At 39.2% G+C, this 22462-nt stretch overlaps 3 protein-coding genes across 9 annotated transcripts in view; 2 read left to right on the forward strand and 1 right to left on the reverse strand.

Annotated features, from left to right (window-relative positions):
- Positions 1 to 1839, forward strand: part of TOM1L1 (target of myb1 like 1 membrane trafficking protein) — a 47431-nt gene extending 45592 nt beyond the window's left edge. For 2 of the 3 annotated variants that reach the window (XM_025995967.2, XM_072747506.1), the window contains 2 exons: positions 399 to 463; positions 1142 to 1839. In XM_025995967.2, the coding sequence (XP_025851752.1) occupies positions 399 to 462 (64 nt within the window). In that variant the 3' untranslated portion in view covers position 463; positions 1142 to 1839. The remainder of the gene's footprint in view (positions 1 to 398; positions 464 to 1141) is intronic. The other variant, XM_025995968.2, reaches the window with a different exon arrangement.
- The window catches only part of COX11 (cytochrome c oxidase copper chaperone COX11), a 53530-nt gene extending 44804 nt beyond the window's left edge, over positions 1 to 8726 (reverse strand). Inside the window, exons 1-4 of one of the 2 annotated variants that reach the window (XM_025995970.2) lie at positions 8346 to 8726; positions 5140 to 5295; positions 3455 to 3580; positions 1816 to 2784 (exon numbers count right to left, since the gene is read on the reverse strand). In XM_025995970.2, the coding sequence (XP_025851755.1) occupies positions 2602 to 2784; positions 3455 to 3580; positions 5140 to 5295; positions 8346 to 8726 (846 nt within the window). In that variant the 3' untranslated portion in view covers positions 1816 to 2601. Of the gene's footprint in view, positions 1 to 1815; positions 2785 to 3454; positions 3581 to 5139; positions 5296 to 8345 lie in introns of those variants that run through there. The other variant, XM_072747507.1, reaches the window with a different exon arrangement.
- The window catches only part of STXBP4 (syntaxin binding protein 4), a 159838-nt gene continuing 145825 nt past the window's right edge, over positions 8450 to 22462 (forward strand). For 2 of the 4 annotated variants that reach the window (XM_025995966.2, XM_025995964.2), the window contains exons 1-2: positions 8783 to 8893; positions 21785 to 21861. The gene's annotated coding sequence lies outside the window, so the exon portion shown is untranslated. Of the gene's footprint in view, positions 8894 to 21784; positions 21862 to 22462 lie in introns of all 4 variants that reach the window. The other 2 variants (XM_025995962.2, XM_072747505.1) reach the window with 2 other exon arrangements.

Raw genomic sequence — 22462 nt, forward strand, 5'->3', positions numbered from 1 at the left:
TAAATAAAAAAATAAAAATAAAATAAAATAAAAATAAGGTACAGTGTTAATATTTTTAAATGTTTTGAAACCTAGAAAAACTGAACAATTTGTTTTTTGTAAAGTAGAAAGCAAACTATCCAAATATGAGCCACATTTTTCATGAAGTCACAGTAGAATGAATTGGTTCTACGAGACACATATTTATAAGATAGATGCATGGGAATTACAACATTAGGCTCTAAGAAAACTATACTGTAAGCTTCAAGGACAGAGATCTGTTTTTATTCACTGATATGGCCTGAATACCCAAAATGGCACCAGATTCTTTGTTAAGGTATTAGCAGTTAAAAGCTAAATAGTATACTTTAAAACTGATATATATATATATATATAAATCTTGCCATGATTTGTTTCAGAGCGGTTTATGAAGAAATTGATGTTCAACACCAGAAAGGAGCTCAAAATCATAGTGACTGTTGAGGTAGACTTCAACTTCTATAACTTACATTTCCCATCCTATAGAATTTCAGTGTAATTGTCACTTTCTGTACTTAGGATTTACATTTTATAAAGGCCATTTGAGTCTGAGCCTTTGGGAGAAACTTGTGTACTAAGATTTTACTCAAACTGTAATGAAATGTAATCTCTGTGAGCTTATTAGCTAAAAATAATCTTTGGAATGTGTAAGTTGGTTTATAGTACAGAAATATTAATATGAACTAATGATCATTAGAAATGTCTTAGCACTGAAATAGACATTTATCTTTTATGTAAAGTTAATACCTCGTAACTGGTAGAACCCACTTATTGCTCATCCAGATGCACCTGGATTCTTCCTATTTGCTGAATTAGTCATCCCATTTTATTTACTTTTTTTTTTTTTTTTAAGATTTTATTTATTTATTCAAGAGAAAGATGGCAGAGGTAGAGGGAGAAGCAGGCTCCTTGAGGGGAGCCTGATGTGGAAGTCGATCCCATTTTATTTACTAATAAATGCATGGCCAGCAGTAATCCATTAATCTTATTTATTCTCCTCACCCCCACCCATGGAAGTAGTACATTCCCACCTTTATGCATTAGATTGTGACTCTATTGTTGTTATCCATGAATGGGGGGGAAAAAAAGGAAAGGATACAGGTTGTCTATATTTTTATTTTAGGTGAAAGTGGATGACCAGCTCACTAACTACAAGTGCCAACTTTCTAAAGGTAGACCCTGTGCAGCTTTCAGACCCAGAAGACAAGACCTACCAACACATCAGAACCTTGGTGGAACATTTCTCCTCCGCAGTAATGAAGTTTCACAGAAGAGTACCTGTTCCAGAGGAACATTTTATGCTTCCAGACCACAGCTTAAACTTTATCTCAAAAGAACTTAGTTGTCTCATATTCACTTAAAACTTAAGAAGAAAAATTCATTTACTGAGGCCAACTAGTTTAATGACAGCATCTTATGTTTCACAGGGCTTCCTACCTTTAGAAAAGAAATCCTCACACAGCTGTGATAAGAGTAGATGAAGATTATTTTATTACAAAATAATTACGAAGACTGAGTGCCTTCATTTAACTAAGTTGAATGTAAAAGTCAATTTGTACTTTTTTATAAATATTACTCATTTAGAATTTGCCTTCATGATTGTAGTTTATATTTCAGGTACCTTAAAGAGGTCACTGGACTCTATAAAGTTGCCTTTAAACATGAATCTTTATAATACTAAATGATCTTTTTTTCTTCCCCCTTTACTGTAATATTCCTATTTGGAACAAACACTACTGGAAAACATTCAGAATAAATTGTGCATTCATTTATGTCAAAAATTACAATGACAAATTACTATTAAAACAGTTTAATACCCTTTTTTTTTTTTTTTTTAACAGAGTTTGTTCATAGAACTTCTGATGTCAGTAAATCTTCACAATCCCACGCTTACATTTTAACATTCAGGGACTTGAACTATCATAGGAAATGCCAGAATCCTAGTAAACATATTTCTCCATTTTATTTCATTTTCATGACGCCAAAATTTCAGGATATAAAGTAGCCCTAGTTACTAAAGGAAAAATAGTCAAATCTGCAATCAGAATGTAATCTCTGGGCAAGCTGTTAGGGCTCAGCAATTCCTCTTCTATTTTGAGTTTTTAAAGTAGGGACTACTCACAATAAAAGAAAATAGTAACTTTTAAAAATAATAAAAGTAGTCAAAAGTTTATGACCTAGAGCCTAAAACAGATAACCATGGGAATAATCAAAATATTCACTGCTACAAGTATGAAGGGCTAATAATCTGTAAGAGGAGCAAGTAGAATTAAACTGAACCATCAAGTCCATGCCTACAGATTAAAGAGAGCAGTTTCCTTTAATATTATCTAAAATTTATTATCAATATTACTTTTATTATATTCTATGGTTTTGAACAGTCATATATTCTAAATAGGCATGTGGATTCCTTATGATAGAAACCGTTCAATTTTATGTAGGGTAAATTAGCTGATAAAACAGCATTATATAATATTTAAAATAGCTTCACATTACTGTAGAGTATTTCTCCCCTGAGAAGACATCTATAGATTCATGATTTTTCAAAAATCACAAATCTGAATCAGGACTTAGGTGCAGACTTCAATGATAGCCTGGAACGGGCAACTGCTGCCCCTCCTTTGCTTCAAAAAACGTGTAAGAAAGAGTGATGAGATCAACATTCACCATTCTTGGATCTTCAGCAAATTCAGGATCAATGTAGAAAAACACTGGCATATCTACTTCCTCTTGTGGATTAAGCCTTTGTTCCTCAAAACAGAAGCACTAGAAGTTATAGAAAAGTATTTTAGTTTCTATAAGAATAGGTGTTAACAATGGTTCATTTCTTGGCTCTAGTAAGCACACAATACTATAAAAAAATATAAATAATCTAAGTTCTGTGACAGAACGACAGTAGCTTTGATTTTTGCTTTAAAACAGGCTCAAGGAGTGCCTGAGTGGCTCAGTTGGTTAAGCACCTGCTTTTGGCTTAGGTCATGATTCCAGAGCCCCAAGTGAAACTCGCTGCTTAGTGAGAAGTCTGCTTCTCCCCCTCCTTTTGCCCCTCTCCTTCCCACTCGTGCTTGCTCACTCATAAATAAAATCTTTAAAATTTTTTTTAAAAACCAGAGACTCAACAAATTTGGTGGAGGGGGGAGGTGCAGAGGGAGTGGGAGAGACAATCTCAAGTAGACTCTGAGCACAGAGCCAGCTGCCAGGCTGGATCCCATGATCCTGAGCCAAAATCAAGAGTCCAGTGCTTAACTGATTGAGCCACCTTGGTGTCCTGCTCTTCTTCTGATCCTAAGAGCAGACACCCTCATCTCAACTTCTGCATAGCTGTTACAAACAATGGAAAAAAAGTTTGATGTTTAGGAGAAATGAATTTTCAGAAACTAGTTTCTACTAAACACTGTAGTAAGTTTAGTACTAAAGTTTGCATATAGAGCTGTACCTGTATTTTATTGAAATACTGTCCAGCTTCAAATGGTACAACATTGTATGTAGAAATTCCAATTACTGGTTTGTCTGTAGGATTCTTAGCTTTATAAAATGCCAGTGCAGTCTCTCCTGGTACTACCTGTTTTAAGGAAATATACATTATCAATACTTTAAATCTCACAGCTCCTAAATTAGTCATATTATTTTCCCTACTAAATAAGTCATTTTTCCTATTACACCACAATACTTTACCTAAACTAATGTTGAGGGTCAGCAAAATAAATTGTGAATATTACCCATGAATATCTGCAGACATTTCCATCTGCAATTTTACTTGCAAATGTCACTGGAACCAATGCTCTATTCATAATTGTGGATTGTCCTCTTGTATATCTGAAGTATTCAAGCAGTAATATGCATTAAATTATTTAAAATGTCCAAGGACAGCCAAGCCTATCATAGCCCAAGCCTCACTTAACACTTATACTTCAATATCATATGATTGACATAAAGATTCTAAGAGGTTACCAACTATAGTAAACTTAGAATAAAACTGAATAGAACTTTTGAAAGAACAGATTTTTAAAACTTGCAAGGCTTTAAAAATATAGATTTCCAAAGGATCCAGTCATTTGTACTAATTTAGTCACTTATATCTTGTGTACTACTATGTGATTAGAATATTCAAAATTATTAACCTATAGGGATCCCTGGGTGGCGCAGCGGTTTGGCGCCTGCCTTTGGCCCAGGGCGCGATCTTGGAGACCCGGGATCGAATCCCACATCGGGCTCCCGGTGCATGGAGCCTGCTTCTCCCTCTGCCTATGTCTCTGCCTCTCTCTCTCTCTGTGACTATCATAAAAAAAAAATTAAAAAAAAAATTATTAACCTATAAATCCCTCAATCATTGAAGAGATTCACTTATGTTTACTAACCTGGGTGGACACCAATATTTATAAGGGCGTTCCAACAAGGGTCACAATGAAGCTTTTCTGGCTATTCCCCAGCTCATAATTTCAATTAAATCCTCTAAAATTCCAGTTAAGATTTTAGGAAATTTTTAAGGTATACCTTTTCTGAAGTAGAACATGACTATTTAATATGATTATTTCAAAGCTTTTTTTTTTTTTAAGATTTTATTTATTCATAAGAGAGAGGCAGAAACACAGGCAGAGGGAGAAGTAGGCTCCATGCAGGGAGCCCTACATGGGACTCGATCCCGGGTCTCCAAGATCAGGCCCTGGGCTGAAGGTGGCGCTAAATTGCTGAGCCATGAGGGCTGCCCACTTCAAAGCTTCTCAATTATTTTTTTTTTTTTGAGAAAGGGATACTTGTGATATAAATCAGTAAACAACTACTCATTATAACCAATGATTTTCAACTTTTCCCCCTTATCTATACCTGAGAGAAAGTCAACTACATACCATCAGAGAGTGAACTCTTAAAATGACTCTAATAAGAACAGATGACATTTTCCATTGTTTTAAACTGACTTTTACTACAATATCATATAACTTAAAGTATATTGCTACATTAGGTATCACTGTCAAAAATAGTCTGTAATAAAAGACATAGCAATAGAGTCTAAGTATTTTGAGAGTAAGTTTACATGAGTATTTCCTAAATTATGAAACAGTTTAAGTGACAAAATATTTAAAATGCAAAAAATAATCTTTTAATAACTACTTTATCACTTACATATATTTCTGTTTGCTGAGGTCTAAAATTCCACTGGAGACTTGCATGCACATCTGCATTAAAGGTGACTTTAATAATTCGATCCTTAACAGGCACCATGTTTTCAATCTGGTCTGATGCATGACCTGCTACTGCTGACCCTCCAAGACCAGTAGTCTAGGTATTAAAGATATTAAGAATATTACAGGATAATATGTCAGTACTTTCAGGTGATGATTTAGTCGATAAAAACAAATCTTAAAAACAGTAATCTAGTAGAAATCAAGTTTTTATACTGTCAATGACCATTTCCTATGAATGTGTCAATGGTTTGACCACCTTTATAGTGTCAAGGGCCTATGTCTGTTAGAATGACTTCTATTTCTTCAGTAATCACTTGGATTACCAAATGAGTCATTTGGGAGAAAGAGACTCCCCATTGATAATATATAGCTCAGAACTTTAGCTTAACTTTCCATTAAACATATTTCTACTTACTGTGTTTCATATAAATTATTAGTCATCAATAGAGGTAAAAATTACAACTCTATCATTTCAATGAAACTAATTAATTCCATTATCTACAGTCCTATCTGACCCTTTTCCACATCATAACTTTTATAACATACATTAGTTTGTAGTTTCACTTCTGTATTCTGCTTTTCTCAAGCATCATTAAGTGTTTTTCCACGTTGGTAAATGATTTTGTAATTTTTTTTCTGTTCTTTAGTTCAGCTTTTATACATTATCAGTTAATGAGAAAAACTGATCCCTTTGGCAACTGAATCAACTAATCACAAGACATCAGGGTAATCTGTATCTGATATTTCTTGCCTATCTTCACTGGCATTAATTATCTCATTATCAGAGATGTTTAGAAAAAAAATCCTTACTTCCAGGGTCATCATTCTTCTGATGCTTGAGGTTGCCAGAACTCTGGTCTCCGGATAATTAATCTGTTACTATACTAGGAGAAAAATACCAAATTTGAGGCTAGGGGAAGACTCCCAGCAATATGTAGTATCACTATCTTCTATTTATTACGCAAGTCAATTAACTGCACTCAACTGCCATGCAACATTACTGAATTACTTCATAAACCTACAAGCTGCATTAGATGGCAAGCCTTTACTCATCCTTGTTTAGTAAATAAATTCTTCTGCCCGAGAGAGCTATAATGCTTAAGTTTTAAGATGTAACTCCTGAAGAATGTGAGTCACTTGATTAAAGATTCCTGAATGTATTCTGACAGTCTTTGAATTTGCAAATTTGATAGAGAAATTAACAGAAAAGGGCAATGAAAATATGTCCTGGGCTCTAGTCTAGTTCTGCTACTAAGTAGTTCCAAGAACTGAATAAATCTTCCTCTGGGGCAGGGGGCTACATTTTCCCATACTCATGTGAGGTCACTGTATTAAATCATTTATGTGTAATTCCTTATTTTTGGCTCTGAAGTTCTGTGATTCTAAAAGTGAAAGGGATGCTCTTTTGGAAATGTCCCTATGTAATATCCAACTTGATTTAAGATTACAAATTATAATTTTTTTTTATCCTGCCCCGTATTTGCACACACATGCACAAAATATTGTCATTCACTTCAGTGTGAAGCAGAGTTTCTCTGGCACTACCGGCATTTTGGATTGAATAATTCTTTAGGTTTTTCTGGGGGGGGTCTTTGGTGGAGAGAGGGGGGAGTGTCTGTCCTGTGCAGTGCTGTATGTTTAGCAGCATCCCTAGTCTGCCCACTAGGGTATCAGTAGCATCCTCCCTGCTCACTTCCCAGGTTGTGACAACCAAAAATGTCTTCAGACTTTGAATTCTCCCTGAAGAATAAAAGTGAGCCCCTCTTCCTATGGTTTGCAGAGATTTATATTTGATATTCTGGATTCAGTTTGGTTTATTGATTTAACCAACTGCTAGTTTGGGGATTCATGCTAGGTCCAGGCTGCCCTCTGATGAAAACTAATTCACGTTCTGCACTCATTCTCCGGAATCAAGCTGCTGCATGCCTCATAAATGCTAATATTAAAAGACTGAAAAAATTCTTTTTGACTTCTGTTTTGGTTATTACGGAAAACAATGGCAAGTTAATCACCAAAAGGAGAGAAGCCAGCCAGTAAGCCAGGCATTAACAATACCGGCAGGAAAAAAGCAGTTAACCAGTGATTGCCAACTTCACTACACATTGGGATCACCTGAGTAATCTTTAAAAAATTACTAATGCCTGGCTCCCACTCCCAAGACATTCTGATTTAACTGCTTAGGGATGTGACCTGGATGTCAGGATTTTTAAAAGTTCTCCAGATGAGTTCCTCTCATCAAAACGAAGAGTTGGGAGAACCACTTACGAAATACTTAGTGAATGAAATGAATGTAGCTCTCACCTATGTTTTTTGAACAAACTCCTGGCCCCTCCTCAGAACTCCTAATCAGAATCTCCGGTGTTAAGGGAGCCCTAACAGGTTTATTAAAGAAGCTCCACTAGTGAACGGTAGCGCCTAGGGAAAGCAGCAAAACCTCCACTTTAAGAATGAAGGAGAACCAATGGGACATAATGTCTGCCTTTGTTTATGGTTCTCAAATATTATTCTGCACCGAAATCCCCTCAGGGACTCATTAAGTCACAGAACGCTGGGCCCCTCCCCCAGAGTTTCTGATTCAGCGGCTCTGTGGAGTTTTTAACCCAGCCCTGTGCACTCAAGTTCCCAGGTGACAGGACGCTGCTCCTCCGCAGGAACCACACCTGGGGAACGAACGCATTAGGGTTTCTGCTCGAAAGGGGAGCCGTGGGTAGTAAGCACGTTGCGGTCCGGGATTACCAGTGGAGGGAAGCCCCAAACGCCTGACTCGTGCTTCTGTGTGGGGATTAAACCGATTTACAAGCATAGTCCCCACGTTTCCAGGGTTACCCTTCGCACCTAAACCGCACACGCTTCACAGAACGAAGGTACCGATGCAGTGTACGTGCCAGGAGCAAACACGTGTGTGAAGGGGCACAGGCCAAGGCGCACGGCTGGAGGGTCTCACCCCGCAGTGAGGTCGGTGGAAGCACGCCCGCCGCAGGGCCTTAGCTTCTACTTGGAGCGTTACCACTAACTTCCGGTAAGCGCCGGCAAGTGCTTTTTACAGCCCGTTTCCTCTCAGGTAGCGGCTAACGCCAGGCGTCCCCTCCAACAGGACGCGGAGGAGCGACCGCCGTCCCTCCGGGAGGCAGCGCCGGCCCCTACCTGGCAATACAGCCGATAGAGGGGCACAGCGGCGTAGGACGCTCCCAGCATGCCCACGGCGGCCGCGGCCACGTACGTGAGCACCGTCTTGTTCCGACGCCGCCAGTCCTCCTCCTGCGCGCGAGTGAAAGGGTTCGTGCTCTTCGGACGCCGCGGCGGCGGCGGCGGCGGCGGCGGCTGCAGCGCCAGCTCCGAGGCCGGGCTCGGGCGCCTCCAGGTCCCGAGGCGCCTCAGCGCCCTCTCAGCACCTCCCGTCCCACTCCTTCCCGGCCTGAGACAGGGCACTACCCTCTCCGCAGCCCTGGCCGCGGAGCCACGGTGGCTCCAGCGCCAGCCGCAGAAGGCAACGGGTCTCCACGGGGGACGCCAGAGCCCTCCCATAGCGCCCGGGGGAGAGAGCTCCCGGAGTCGGGGACGAGACGGCAGATCTCGCGAGGCCTGTGCAGTCTCGCGACAGCTGGGGTGAGCTTGCCGCTGCTGTGGCTACAGGGCTCCTCAGGTGGCGGCGCCTGCGGTCGCGCTACGGAGGCCCGGTTGCCGGATTACGGGTAAGTTCGCGTTTTGCTTCATGACTTTCCTCCCACTTTGCTTCCCTCCGGCGCCTTATACTAGCTTACTTTGAGGGAAACGCCATGCGCTCCGCCGGGGTGCAAACGCCTCATCGTTTGGGCTCGTATCTGATCTTCCTAAACTCCACCATCCTTTGTTTCGACCTAGCGGCCCTCAGCCGCCGGCCCGCTGCTTACTGCCCTGGACTTGAGCTCAGGGACCACCTCTTCCAGGAAGCCTGCCTGGTGTTCACCACAGCGCACAACAACACTCACACACGTGTGCGTTTCCTCAGCCCCTGGGAATCGGCTTCCACTTCTCTTCGGATGCCCTCTAACCACTTGTCCAGTGAAAATGACCAGTTCTGGAGCAGAGAGACGTTGTCAAACGAGTTTGTCCAGAGGAGAGTGACCAAGACAGGAACATACTTTAAGGCAGGATTGAAAGAAATGGGGGATGTTCATCTTGGAAAAGAACCCTGTCGGGGATGTACTACCTCTTCTTCGCTTGACCCAGAGGACACGCTAGGACCTGAGGGGAGAGGCAGCACAGCCTATTTTGCTGTAATGGAAGGAAAAAGCTTTCTAGGAACTATAAAGGAGCTGATGAAAGCCCCCATTCTGAGGTTTGGCAGCTCGGGGGTGATGCCTGCATCCCTCTATGGTCTTCTGTCCTTAGGCCAGTTATTCCATCTCAAGGTCCTGGTGGCCTTGTTAATAAAACGGAAATCATAAGAGTAAACGAGAATATGCATATCAAGTGATTTTCACTGTGCCCGAGACATAGGAAAGCTAGTAAGCGTGAGGCTGCCTTTCTTGTGTGTGGGTGTTTTGGTTTGTTTTTAGAGTTATTTTATTCATGAGAGACACAGAGAGAAAGAGCAGCAGAGACACAAGCAGGCTCCCTGTGGGGAGCCCGAGTCAGGACTCGATCCCAGGACTCTGCGGTCACCACCTGAGCCAAAGGCAGACGCTCAATCACTGACCCACCCAGGCGTCCCATCCCACTCTCTTTCTAATGACTGGTGCAGGTAAAATTATTCCCACTTTATGGATGACACATATAAAAGACATTTAATCTAAAAAAAAATTTATTTATTGCACTTTTCCTCAAGCCAGACCTTGTTCAAACTTACTGAGGCTACCGCACAGAGAAAAGCAAACACAATCCCTTCTCAGGAAGTGTACTTTTTACTGAGGGATTCTGGAGATAATCAAGTAACAGATATATAAATGAGGGAATTTCAGATTACAGTGCAGTGAGACAATAGGATAGAAGAGTGTGATTGGGAATAATAATGAGAAGGGTTAGTGAGGTCTTTCTGAAGGTGTGACATTTGAGCCTATTCCTGAATGATGATAAGGAACCTACCTATACGGTGACAATTCCAAACCATGCAGAGTCCCAGAGGCAAGTAAGATCTAGATAGCATTGAAGAATAAAAACAAGGCCGCTGTGTTCCTGGCATAGAGAATAGGGAGGAAAGTAGTAGGAAATAAGGTCAAAACAGGTAGGTTAGGGGCCAGATAATACAGACCATTTTAAGCCATATCTAAAGGTTTGGATTTTATTCTGAAAGTAATAGGAAGCTACTACAGAGTTTAGGTTGAAGTATACAAGTGATATGATCTGATCCCACATTTTTTTTTAGGATTTTACTCATTTATTCATGAGAGACACAGAAAGAGAAGCAGAGGGAGAATCAGGCTCCCTGCAGGAAGCCCAATGCAGGACTCGATCCCAGGACCCTGGGATCACACCCTGAGCTAAAGGTAGACGCTCATCCGCTGAGCCACCCAGGCATCCCTGATTCACTTTTTGTTTTAAAGGGTTTTGTTTATTTATTTGACAGAGAGCCAGAGAATACAAGCAGGGAGAGGAAGAAGCAGGATTCCCGCTAAGCAGGGAGCCCAACGTGGGTCTCTGTCCCAGGACCCTGGGATCATGACCTAAGCCAAAGGCAGACACTCAACCACTAAGCCACCCAGGCCCTAATTCACATTTTTTAAAAAGCTTTTATTTATTCATTAGAGACACAGAGAGAAGCAGAAATACAGGCAGAGGGAGAAGCAGGCTCCCTTGCATGAAGCCCAGCATGGATCTCTGTCCCAAGACCCAGGGATCACGACCTGAGCCAAAGGCAGATGGTCAACAACTGAGCCACCCAGGTGCCTCCTGATTCACATTTTTTTAAAAGATCTTGGTTGTGTTGTGTAGAATACATTAAAGGGAGGGGGGCAAAAACGGAAGTAGAGCAGTTAGGAGGCAATTGAGGTGAGTAATGATGGTCACCTTGAGTGAATATGATTAATTATTAACTTGTCACAGGGCCAGAAAATTGCAAAGCCAAAAATATCTTCTGAATCTTTCCTACTTTGACACAAAAACTTGAAAATGCTATGATTCTACGAATTTATTCGTATTGTTTTGTGTTTGAAAATCTTTTTCATCTACCTTAGTTCTTGTACCAGATTATCAGCTTTTTCTGGATAAGACCTGTCATATATTAAGTTTCTTACAGCATAGACTCAAACCTCATGCAAACGTTAATGTCACTGAAACCAACAATACATTCCCTTAGCCATTTTTTTCCTCCAGGCCCCCAATACGTAGCAACAGATAGCCATATACATATATCAGTAATAGTGTCTTTGTCTTGGGATCTGTTACTTTGGGTTTTTTTTCGTTTTTTTTTTTTTTAATTTTTATTTATTTATGATAGTCACACACACACAGAGAGAGAGAGAGGCAGAGACATAGGCATATGGAGAAGCAGGCTCCATGTACCTGGAGCCCAACATGGAATTCGATCCCTGGTCTCCAGGATCGTGCCCTGGGCCAAAGGCAGGCGCTAAACCGCTGCGCCACCCAGGGATCCCGTGTAATTTTGTTTTGTAATTTCAAATGAAACTATTCCTTTCCAAGGTGCAATAATCTTTTTTTTTTTTGTAAAGATTTTATTTATTTATTCATGATAGACATAGAGAAAGGCAGAGAGAGAAGCAGGCTCCATGCCCGGAGCCCGACGTGGGACTCGATCCCGGGACTCCAGGATCGCGCCCTAGGCCAAAGGCAGGCGCTAAACCGCTGAGCCACCCAGGGATTCCCCCCAAGGTGCTATAGTCTTGATAGCGTTAAAATGGTGTTAGCTGTAGTTCTCATGAGTCTGGGTGTGCTTGTAATATTGCATACATCATTATGATAACTAATGCTAACCCATGAGTTCGACCATGAATGAAGGAGCACCTCAGGGCAAGGTTATTTATTACCTGTTCTGCAGATAGAGGTATTGCTTACAAACTTAAAATATTAAGGACTGGACTGACATTTCAGACTTAGCACCTTTAATCTGTAATATCATTTTTTAGAAGTAAACCTTGTGAACCCTTTCTAGTTAGCTTTGATCATGTCCAATTTTATATAATAGGTAAAATTTGTTGTTATACAAGCCGTTTGGGGAGATGGGGGTGAACAAAATGGGTGAAGATGGGAAAAATGGGGGAAAACAGAGAAACCATTGATAGTCACACATTTTCTTATCTGATTATTGGTTTTCAAGCTTTATGAAGACTTAAAGATTATAAAGAATCGTTTTAAAAATTTGGTTTGTAGGGATCCCTGGGTGGCGCAGCGGTTTAGCGCCTGCCTTTGGCCCAGGGCGCGATCCTGGAGATCCGGGATCGAGTCCCACGTCGGGCTTCCCTGCTTGGAGCCTGCTTCTCCCTCTGCCTGTGTCTCTGCCTCTCTCTCTCTCTCTCTGACTATCATAAATAAATAAAAATTAAAAAAATTTTTAAAAAAATTTTTAAAAAAATTTGGTTTGTAATTCCATTTTTGAGTGTTTTTAATGCATAATATAACTTGAGGAAACTGCTACTTAAATCTTATCATGTTAGTCCCTGAGCTGCATTTCTCAGCTATTTGCCTAATAAAACTACTAGATCCATTTGGCAGTGAAACATCTAGCAATTATTCCAACAGTACTAAAACTGTTTATTTAGCTGCTATTTATTATAATAATCTCCTCATCCCTAAACAAGAAAGAGTAATGCATCTCAATAAATATTAAGAACAAGTGAATTGTAGTTCATTTGAGAATAAGCTGGGCAATCACAGTTTTCAGTGATTGCAGTGATGGCATGAAGTTGTCTCAGTAAGTCTTGATCTCCTAGTTTCTTATTTCCTGGCAACTTCCTTTAAGTCACATATTTGAGGAGCTACTCCATTTAAAAGATCTTCAATAAGTTTATATATTTGACAGACCAGGTGAAATGAAAACAAGTCATTCATCCGTAGAGGGCATTTTTAAAAAATGTTTATCAGGATCAGGGCCAGCTTCGTGGATAGATGACCCATGCAGTCAATAAGAGCCTGCTTTTTAAAGGGCCTTTTCAGCCCTGGTGGCTCAGTGGTTTAGCGCCGCCTTCAGCCCAGGGCGTGATCCTGGAGACCTGGGATCCAGTCCCACGTCCGGTTCCCTGCATGGAGCCCTCCCTCTGCCTGTGTCCCTCTCTGTGTGTGTGTGTGTGTGTTTCTCATGAATAAGTAAGTAAAATTTAAAAAAAATAAATAAATAAAAATAAATAAAGGGCCTTTTGCCCCAAATAGACAGAATGACATTTCAGCATAATTCGGCCTAAAGCCATGTCAGCCTTCCTGGGATAAGCAGAGTTAAAAGCAGAGGCAGAAAACGGAAAAATGCAAAAGCAGAGAACCCAATCTCAGGAAGTAAAAGCAAAGAGATGAGGCAAAAGGCAAATTCAGGTCTCCTGAGAGTAGTCAGGATCTATGAAATAACATCAAGCAAAATTCCAAGCTCCTTACCATGCCCCATAAGACCCTAGGTCATCTAGACTCTTTGCTTTTTGAACTTCATCTGCTGTTTCTCTCTCTCCCCACATTCACCATGTTCTAGCCGTACTTCTTTGTGTCTGTAAATACCCCAAATTTATTTTGCTGCCTCAACACCTTTTCTCTGCCTGGAATACTGTCTCCCAGTTTTTTTCCTGGCTGACCTATTGTTTGGAGCTTAGCTGGAACACGACTACCCAATCTAAATCAGCCCGCGTCTGTCCAAGTTACATTGGTGTATATGAAATCCAGCTTGTTTCCTTTTTTATTATTATTTTTTCTCTCAACACTAGAATGTAAATGCCATAAGAGCAGGGACCTTGGCTTGTTCCCCACATTATCACAAGCACATAGCTTAGTGCGCATGGTTGTACTGAGTAAATGTTTGGGGGATGAGTGCAGGAATGAAAGCAAACAGAAGGCAGTTGGTAGTGTAAGGAAACTTTTGAGAGCAGTGAGCTGTTGCTCTGATGAAGATCTCCTGTTTGAGAAGATTAGAACTCCTCCTTTCAAGCAGTTTTCCAGTGTTTCCCACAGGGTTGGTCTGTGTGTTCCAGGCAGTTGCTATGTGTCCACCCCCACCCAAGGCAAATGAGCAGCATTCCTGAACTGCTTAGATTTTTTTTTTTTTTTTTTTTTTTTTTGCTTAGATTCTTAAGAAAAAATTCATTAGCAGTAGGAACATTGCCTTTCGGTACAAAATAAAGAAGATAGATTGCCTTTGACTGATACTTTATATCTTAATCTCTTAAAACTTTCATGTTATTTCTTAAAAGATCAGTTAAGTAGTAAAGTCAAGCCCAGGGAAGGAAGCCATTCCTGATTATATGACCCTAGGATTATTTAAATACTAATACTGTCTCAAAGAATCTGTGCTGTGATAAGGTATAAGACGTGTTGCCACAGTTTCTAAACACTTTGTTTTGTGTCTTCAAGTATAATGCTGAATCTATAGGTCTAACTTTACAACAAGAAATATTTAACTGTTTTCATATTTTAATATAGCAGTTCTAGTTGATCTATAAATAGTAAGCATTTCCAACTTGTCTGTCACAGAATCCAAACAGATTATTTATTAGGTAACCAGCACTGTCATTCCCACCTTAATGTAAAATTTTTCCTATCCAAGTCCTTTTTTTCCTCCCTTCCAGTTCTTTCCAAATGACCTGACTACTGGCTACCCTATACCACTCACGCACCAGACTGTGTCTTTGAGGTGTATGCACATTTTATAAGGAAAGTCCTCCCCTCAAAAAAACTCTGAGGAGCTTGTAGTTCTGTAAGCCAGGAACAGAATTTTTTATTGATAGAACCAAAGAACCTTTAAAAATCACCTGATGAATGATCTTGTCATTCTACATATGGAAAACTGGGGAGCAGAATCGTTCAGTGACCACTCCAAGTCCTTTGGCTAGTGGACAGCACACATGGAGCTCAAAACCAGGTATCTTAACTTCTAGACAAGTGCTCATCCCAGTGCAATGCCCTTGTAAAAATAAAACGTGTGGCAAAGAGAATTCCAAAGTGTTTCTTTTTAAATAGGCTAGAGATGATTAATATGAGAGGAAATTTACATTAAGTACTATTTGTACTGTGAGTTTCTTAGCTATAAGTCTTCTTTTTAAACTCTAGGAGGGAAAAAGTGTCTTTATTTTTACTACTTGCCAATTTGCTTACAAAGGATTAGTTATAAGAAATTATTATTTTTTAAAGATTTTATTTTTTCATGAGAGACACAGAACGAGAGAGGCAGAGACATAGGCAGAGGGAGAAGCCCTCATCCGAAGGCAGATGCTGAACTGCTGAGCTACCCAGGCATCCCTATAAGAAATATTTAAAGGGTATAGCCAGTTTTCTCTGGGAAATACCAGGTCTATGTTATTTTTATTTTCTCTTTCGCTTTGCAACATTTGCTGATACTTTAGCAAATGGAGATAAAAAAAGAGAATGACATAAAGGGAAATGACATCAAAGGAGACATAACCAGAAGGGGCTAATCTATCTTCTTTCTTCTTTTCATTTTTTTTTCTTTTCTTTTCTTTTCTTTTCTTTTCTTTTCTTTTCTTTTCTTCTCTTTTCTCTTTTCTTCTCTTTTCTTCTCTTTTCTTCTCTTCTTTTTTTTTTCTTTTCTAGAGAGGGGAAGACAGGAAATGGGTATGGGGGGTGGGCAGAAGGAGAGGGAGAAAGAGAATCTTAAGCAGGCTGCATGCCTAGCGTGGTGATGGTGGTGGTGATGATGATGATGATGATAAGAAGAAAGGAAGAAGAAGATGATGATGATGAAGGTGAAGGGACCATTTCAGTGTAAAGTAGTAAGCCCATACATCTCCTTTATTGCCACACCTTGTCCTTCCCTTCACTTCTAGTTTCTTTTCACTTTAGAAAAACAACTAAATGGCATAGAGTTCCTGGACTACACAACTTGTTAAATACTTTGAAGTAAATAATAGATATTTTAAAGACATTAAATAAACAACAAAGAGATTAAATTACCTAGGTATTAAATAAGCAAAGTGTGAGACCCATATGAGACACCTTGGAAACACTACAGAAGGCCACAAAAGAAGATTTGAAGAAATGGAAAGACATACCAGTTCTTGGGTAGCAGGACTCAACCGTATAGATACTTCCTCAATTATATAGTACTTCCTCAATTATAAATTTAACATGATTCCACAAAAGTTGGCATTATTTTGTTTTGTTTTGTAAACAGAATGAGATTTTGAAGTTAATATGTAAAAATAACCAAAAATAGCCAGGAAAACTTGATTAACAAAAGAAGTAATGAGGGAGTGTTGGATTTACTATGTACAAAACATAAAGCCTCATCATTAAGATAGACTAACCAGTGGGCCAGAAAAAAAAGCACAGAAGTAGGCTCAAATATTTATGAGATGGATTATTTATAGTAATGTTGCTGAGGCAACTGAGTGATATTCTTGGGAGAAAATAAAAGAGTTGGATCTATACCTTATACTGTACAATAGGTGGATTCCAAATGGATCAAAGATTTTTAAATAAGACTATAAAAATACTGGAAGAAAATACAAGAGAGTTCTTGATAACTTTGGAGTGTATAAGGACTTACATTTGACTTAAAACCCACAAGTCACGGAAAATTGATAAATTCCACAGGCCTTTGTATAACGACAATAACAACAAAATCCATAACTAAGAATAAAGGAGGAAAAATATATTTACATTTCTTAATGCAGACAGAGGAGATAGTCTCCCTGGGAAAAAAGAACTCCTAAAACATAGATGGAAAAAAGTTAACCACAAAAAAAAATTGGCAAAAGATATAAAAATAAAGTTCACATTAAAGGAGACACTAAATGGTTCTTAAAACATAAAAACAAATGTTCATCCTCATCAATCTTAAGATCTTAAGATACTGGGCAGCCCAGGTGGCTCAGCGGTTTAGCGCCAGCTTCAGCCCAGGGTGTGATCCTGGAGACCTGGGGTCGAGTCCCACTTCGGGCTCCCTGCATGGAACCTGCTTCTCCCTCTGCCTGTGTCTCTGCCTCTCTCTGCGTCTCTCATGAATAAATAAATAAAATCTTAAAAAAAAAAAATCTTAAGATACTATTTTCATCAACAAGATTGTCAAAAATCCAGAAGTTATGTAATACACCGTGTTAATGAGAACGTGGAATATCAGGCACTATTATTGGATAGGTGGTAAATTAGGGCAATTGATGATTGAGGGCAGTTTGGCAATTTCTATCAAATTATCAAGTGAAAAAAATCAAGTGTATATAAATGCTGATCTATTTTTGTGAATTTGTCATACAGATAAATTTGCACACATGTGATGTGACCCATATGTATGTAGGGTTTTCATTGCAGCATGTTTATAATAGCAAAATATGTGAAACAATTTAAGTATCTATCAATAAGGGAATAAATAAATATGAGAATAAATTCCATAAAATGGAATGCCATGCAGCTATGAAGAATTTTAAAAAATTAGGGAGGACCCTGGATGGCTCCATCAATTAAGTATCCAACTCTTGATTTCAGCTTAGGTTGTGATCTCAGGGTTGTGAACTTAAGCCCTACATCAGGCTCCACACTGGGCATGGAGCCTGCTTAAGATTCTTCCTCTCCCTCTCTTAAAAAAAAAAAAAAAAAGGATGCTATGTAAAAATGGAAATAATTCCAGGTTCTACATTAATTTATAAAAACGAGATTGCACAGCTGTGCTTACAGTTTACAGGACTACTGCATACACCAGAGGACCTGTTTACATCATGTATATGACCCATACCCTCAGGGATTATACAGTGCACAATATGAACAGCTGGATGCTTTCTGTGCATTGTACCTCCTTTCTTAGTCGAAACAAAAGCAAAGGAAACAATTCATATTTGTCTATGCATAAAGGAACTAAAAATATTCACAAGAAACAAAAACAGGGGTACTTAAGTATGTGGAAATAAGTGTGAAGATAGGATATATACATCCATTGCATAGACCTCATTGTAATGTATTAGCAATTTTTAAAAACTAAAAAACATACTATTATCAATAGTATGAATATTCATTCAATATTATAATTTCATCAAGTTAATATTTACCATCTTTTCTGTCATATGTTTTTGTCCTTTTTTCTCCAGTTTTGATCTAGTAAAAAGAACTAGTTGTAGAAAGTATTGAATGTAATCTCTTTGGGAATATAAATTAAGTCTATTATTCAAACTTATGCATCGTAGGCAGATTTTTTTTTTATCTAATGAAATTTCTATATATAATTTAAACTGTTTTCATCAAAGTAAAGCTTTCATTTGTTTTCTGAAATAGACTTATTTTATAAAACAAGATTTTTTTCCCCTAGGGTTCCACTTTCTCTGTTGTTGCTGACCTCACATTTTTCCCTTATGAGTCACTAAACTAGAAAAACAATATCTTTTTCTTGAATTGGCATATTTGTGTGTGTGTGTGTGTGTGTGTGTGTGTGTGTGTGTGAAACTTCTGTGTCATTCATTAATGTGAAGTTGTAGGTGTGTGTGTTTGTAACATTACAGAACTGTTGGTTGGGCGGCTTGCTAGCTTCTGTAAAGGAAGGAGTAGAGAATAAAAAGAAAGGGAAGGAAAAGGCATTTTATGAAATTTAAGGCTTAAGGATATGATAATGGATACCTTGTTCATTAAAAAAAAAAAAAAAAAAAGAAAGCCTGCTATTTAGTGGATAAAACTAAACCCATTTCTGTTAGTTTAATCAACAGTATCATCTCATATAGACAACATATTAGTACTTCTAAGACTCTCACCCTATATTTTCAGAAAATGAAGTTTTTCTACATAAATCAGCTTCCCAGCATGCTGTAGTGAAAAAAGGTTGGGTTTGGAGCTAGAGAGAATTAGGTTCACATTCTACTTTAACACTGTGTAGCCTTGTGGTCACAGTTTCTCCGTGACAAGGTTTTCATTTATGTAAATATAAATATGTAATTATACCTGCCTTGTGGGGCTCCTTTGAGGGAAGTTAAAATCCTCATTTGGCCACATTGGTGCTTATAATGATTCTGTTCTGGGTGGGGTGGCCTTCCTCCATGCTCCCCCAGCCCCCTGTGCACACACTGTCAGAGCACTTAGCACCCTCCTGATGTCTGTTACTTCTTTTTTTACTGTCTTCAGGGACAGACTCAGCTCCAGCACTTAGGATACTGTCAGGTGTGTTAAGTGAATGAAATAATTTAAACACTTAAATTTCATTTCAATACTTTAAAATAGAAATATTTTTAAATGCCTTGTTAAGTTTGACATTATATGAAATCTGTTTTTGCGTTTTAGCCACAATATATCCATTAGACAAGGGTATGTTTCATCACTTGGGGAACTCTGTGTCCCTTTAGGACAAATCACCACTAGATGGTGATCACCACTAGGCTGGGATCTTATTCGCTTTGGTGTCATTTCTCTGCTGGTTTTCATCTGCATGCTTCCCTTGTTGCTTGCTGCCACAGGGACTGAAAGTTGAAGCAGGATTTTAACATTCAGGCCAGTGGAACAACACTATGTTAGGTTCCCAGAAGGTGGTTGGCTCTTTCTTTAAGGCCTATTCAAGTTATTTACAGCAGAATGTGTGGTTTCTCCCTCATTCAATGGTTAGAGAAAAGCTGACATAATCGCCTTGATTTTAGTTCTCTGCCTCAGTTTTGCTCTCCCTGGAATTTTGGTTTTCTGAGTCCTTAGCCTCTCTGGAATTCTGCAAGAAGAGTTCCTCCTGAATCTCCCTCCAGCTGTTTCTGAGGCCAGAATTTTGCTTTGAATCAGTTACTGGTAAGCAGAAATTTCCCCTCAGCAACTCAGAGATATGCCATCCCTGTTCACCCCAGTACACAATACACATATTCCCAAGTTCTCTATGTGGGCTCAAACTCACAAATGTTTAAGAAGTCAGGGTACCTGGGTGGCTCTGTCAGTTAAGCATCTGACTCCTGATTTTGGTTCAGGTCATGATCTCAGTATTGTGAGATAGAGCTCCCCGACAGTCTCTGCAAGGCATGGAGCCTGCATAAGATTATCTCCTTCCCTCCCACTCCCCCTCACCCAGTTTGCATGTGCATTCTCTTTCTCAAAAAAAAAAAAAAAAAAAAAAAAAAGGAAACAAAGAAAAAGAAAAAAAAAATGGAAGCCTTGCCCTCGTTTCAGCTTCTTAGGTCCTTTATCAGTTATCATCTCACCTCACCGTCTATTTTTTGTCCTCTAGCAATTTGTCAAAACATTTTATCTGATGGCTCTTCTCCCATTTATTCCTGAACATTATGAGTTTATACTCTTATAAAGTGGCCTCTTTGAAGGGAAGATGCATGCCAAGGTGAAGCTTCTACATTTTCTACATTTTTTTTCTTTAGAGAATTTTTTTTTTTTTAAGATTTTATTTATTTATTCATGAGAGACACAGAGAGAGAGAGGCAGAGACACAGGCAGAGGGAGAAGCAGGCTCCGTGCAGGGAGCCTGATGCGGGACTTGATCCCAGGACCCTGGGATCATGCCCTGAGCCAAAGGCAGATAGATGCTCAACTACTGAGCCACCAGGTGCCCCTCTTTAGAGAATTTTAGTTTTAAAAATGTATCAAAGTATACTTGACACACAGTGTTACCTTAGTTTCATGTGTACAACATCGAGATTCAACAACTGTACATGATGCTGTGCTCACCACAAGTGTAGCCACCACCTGTCACCACACAACACTATTATGATATCATTGACTATATTCCCTATGCTGTACTTTTCATCCCTGTGACTTATTCTGTAACTGGAAGCCTGTACCTCCAACTCCCCTTCACCTGTTTCTTCCATCCTCCCAGCTCCTTTCCATTCTGACAACTTTAAATGAAAATCAGATTTTTAAAAATTTAGCTTAAGAGATGATATTGTTTTAGAGAGAAAGCATACATATGTGCAAGTTAGGGGAGGGGCAGAAAGGGAAAGAATCTTAAGCAAATTCCTTGCCCAGCAAGGAGCCCCACGTGGGGCTCCATCTCACGCCCCTGAGATCATGACCTGAGGTGAAATCAAGACAACGGAGTCACCCAGGTGCCCTTAGATATAGTTAATTTATAACAAACAGTACATATTTATAGTGAGAGAATTTGGTAAATTTTGATATGTGTATGTATTTGTAAAACCATCACTACAGTCAAGGTAGTGATTGTACTATGAAGAAACTAAGGCTTGGAGAAGCCTACAAACTCAAATTGGCACCCAGGTGTCTGTGATGCCAAGATCCATGCTCAAGGCTCCGAAGTCTGAGTGCTAGTTAGAAAAACAACCACTGACTGTTTCTCATTTGTGTGAGGAAAGCACACAGTTTCTGAATCTAGCTATTCATTTCCTTAATAAGAAGGTTGTGCTAAATATTCTTAGTGTCTTTTAAGTTTCTGTACTTTATCCACATTTCTTCTGAAGAGATGATAAAGCTCTATTTAAATACAACTTTAATTAAATGAAACTGCACCTTTCTCTTTAATTTTCACAGAAGAGCTATATGAGACATTAAAATCATATGTATTTTTTTTCTTTTCATAGGAAAGTATTTAAGAAGCTCGTGGATTAATATGAATCAAAGTAATATAAGATCTGCAGGAAGCCCCTCAAAATAGCTGGTAAGACGATAGGAATTTGTTTTTTTCAACAGTCTATTGTATAATTATTTTATAGACATTCTGCCTATAAACTTTCTAGCCTTGTGATTACAAAAGATATTTGTCACACTTTCATTAGTATGTGATTTTTATTTTTATTATTATTTTTTTAAGATTTCATTTATTTATTTGACAGAAAGAGAGAGGGGGACAAGCTGGGGAGCAGTGGAGGGAGAGGGAGAAGCAGGCCCCCGCTCTGAGAGCAGGGAGCCTGATGAGGGGCTCAATTCCAGAACCCTGGGATCATGACCTGAGCTGAAGGCAGATGCTTAACTGACTGAGGCACCTGGGTGCTCCTGTTATGTGATATTTTAAGTGTATTAATGGTGGAAACTATATTAGTTACCTGAAGTTCAGCTGTATTTTTCACCTCTGCCAGAAAATGCAGTTGTTGTTTTTTTTTTTTTTTTAAAGGTTTTATTTATTTATTCATGAAAGCCACAGAAAGGCAGAGACACAGGCAGAGGGAGAAGCAGGCTCCCTGAGGGGAACCTGATATGGGACTCAATCCCAGGACAGAATCATGACCTAGCCAAAGGCAGACACTCAACCATTGAGCCAC

This window comes from Vulpes vulpes, chromosome 2 (assembly GCF_048418805.1).
Source record: "Vulpes vulpes isolate BD-2025 chromosome 2, VulVul3, whole genome shotgun sequence".
Lineage (NCBI taxonomy): Eukaryota > Metazoa > Chordata > Mammalia > Carnivora > Canidae > Vulpes > Vulpes vulpes.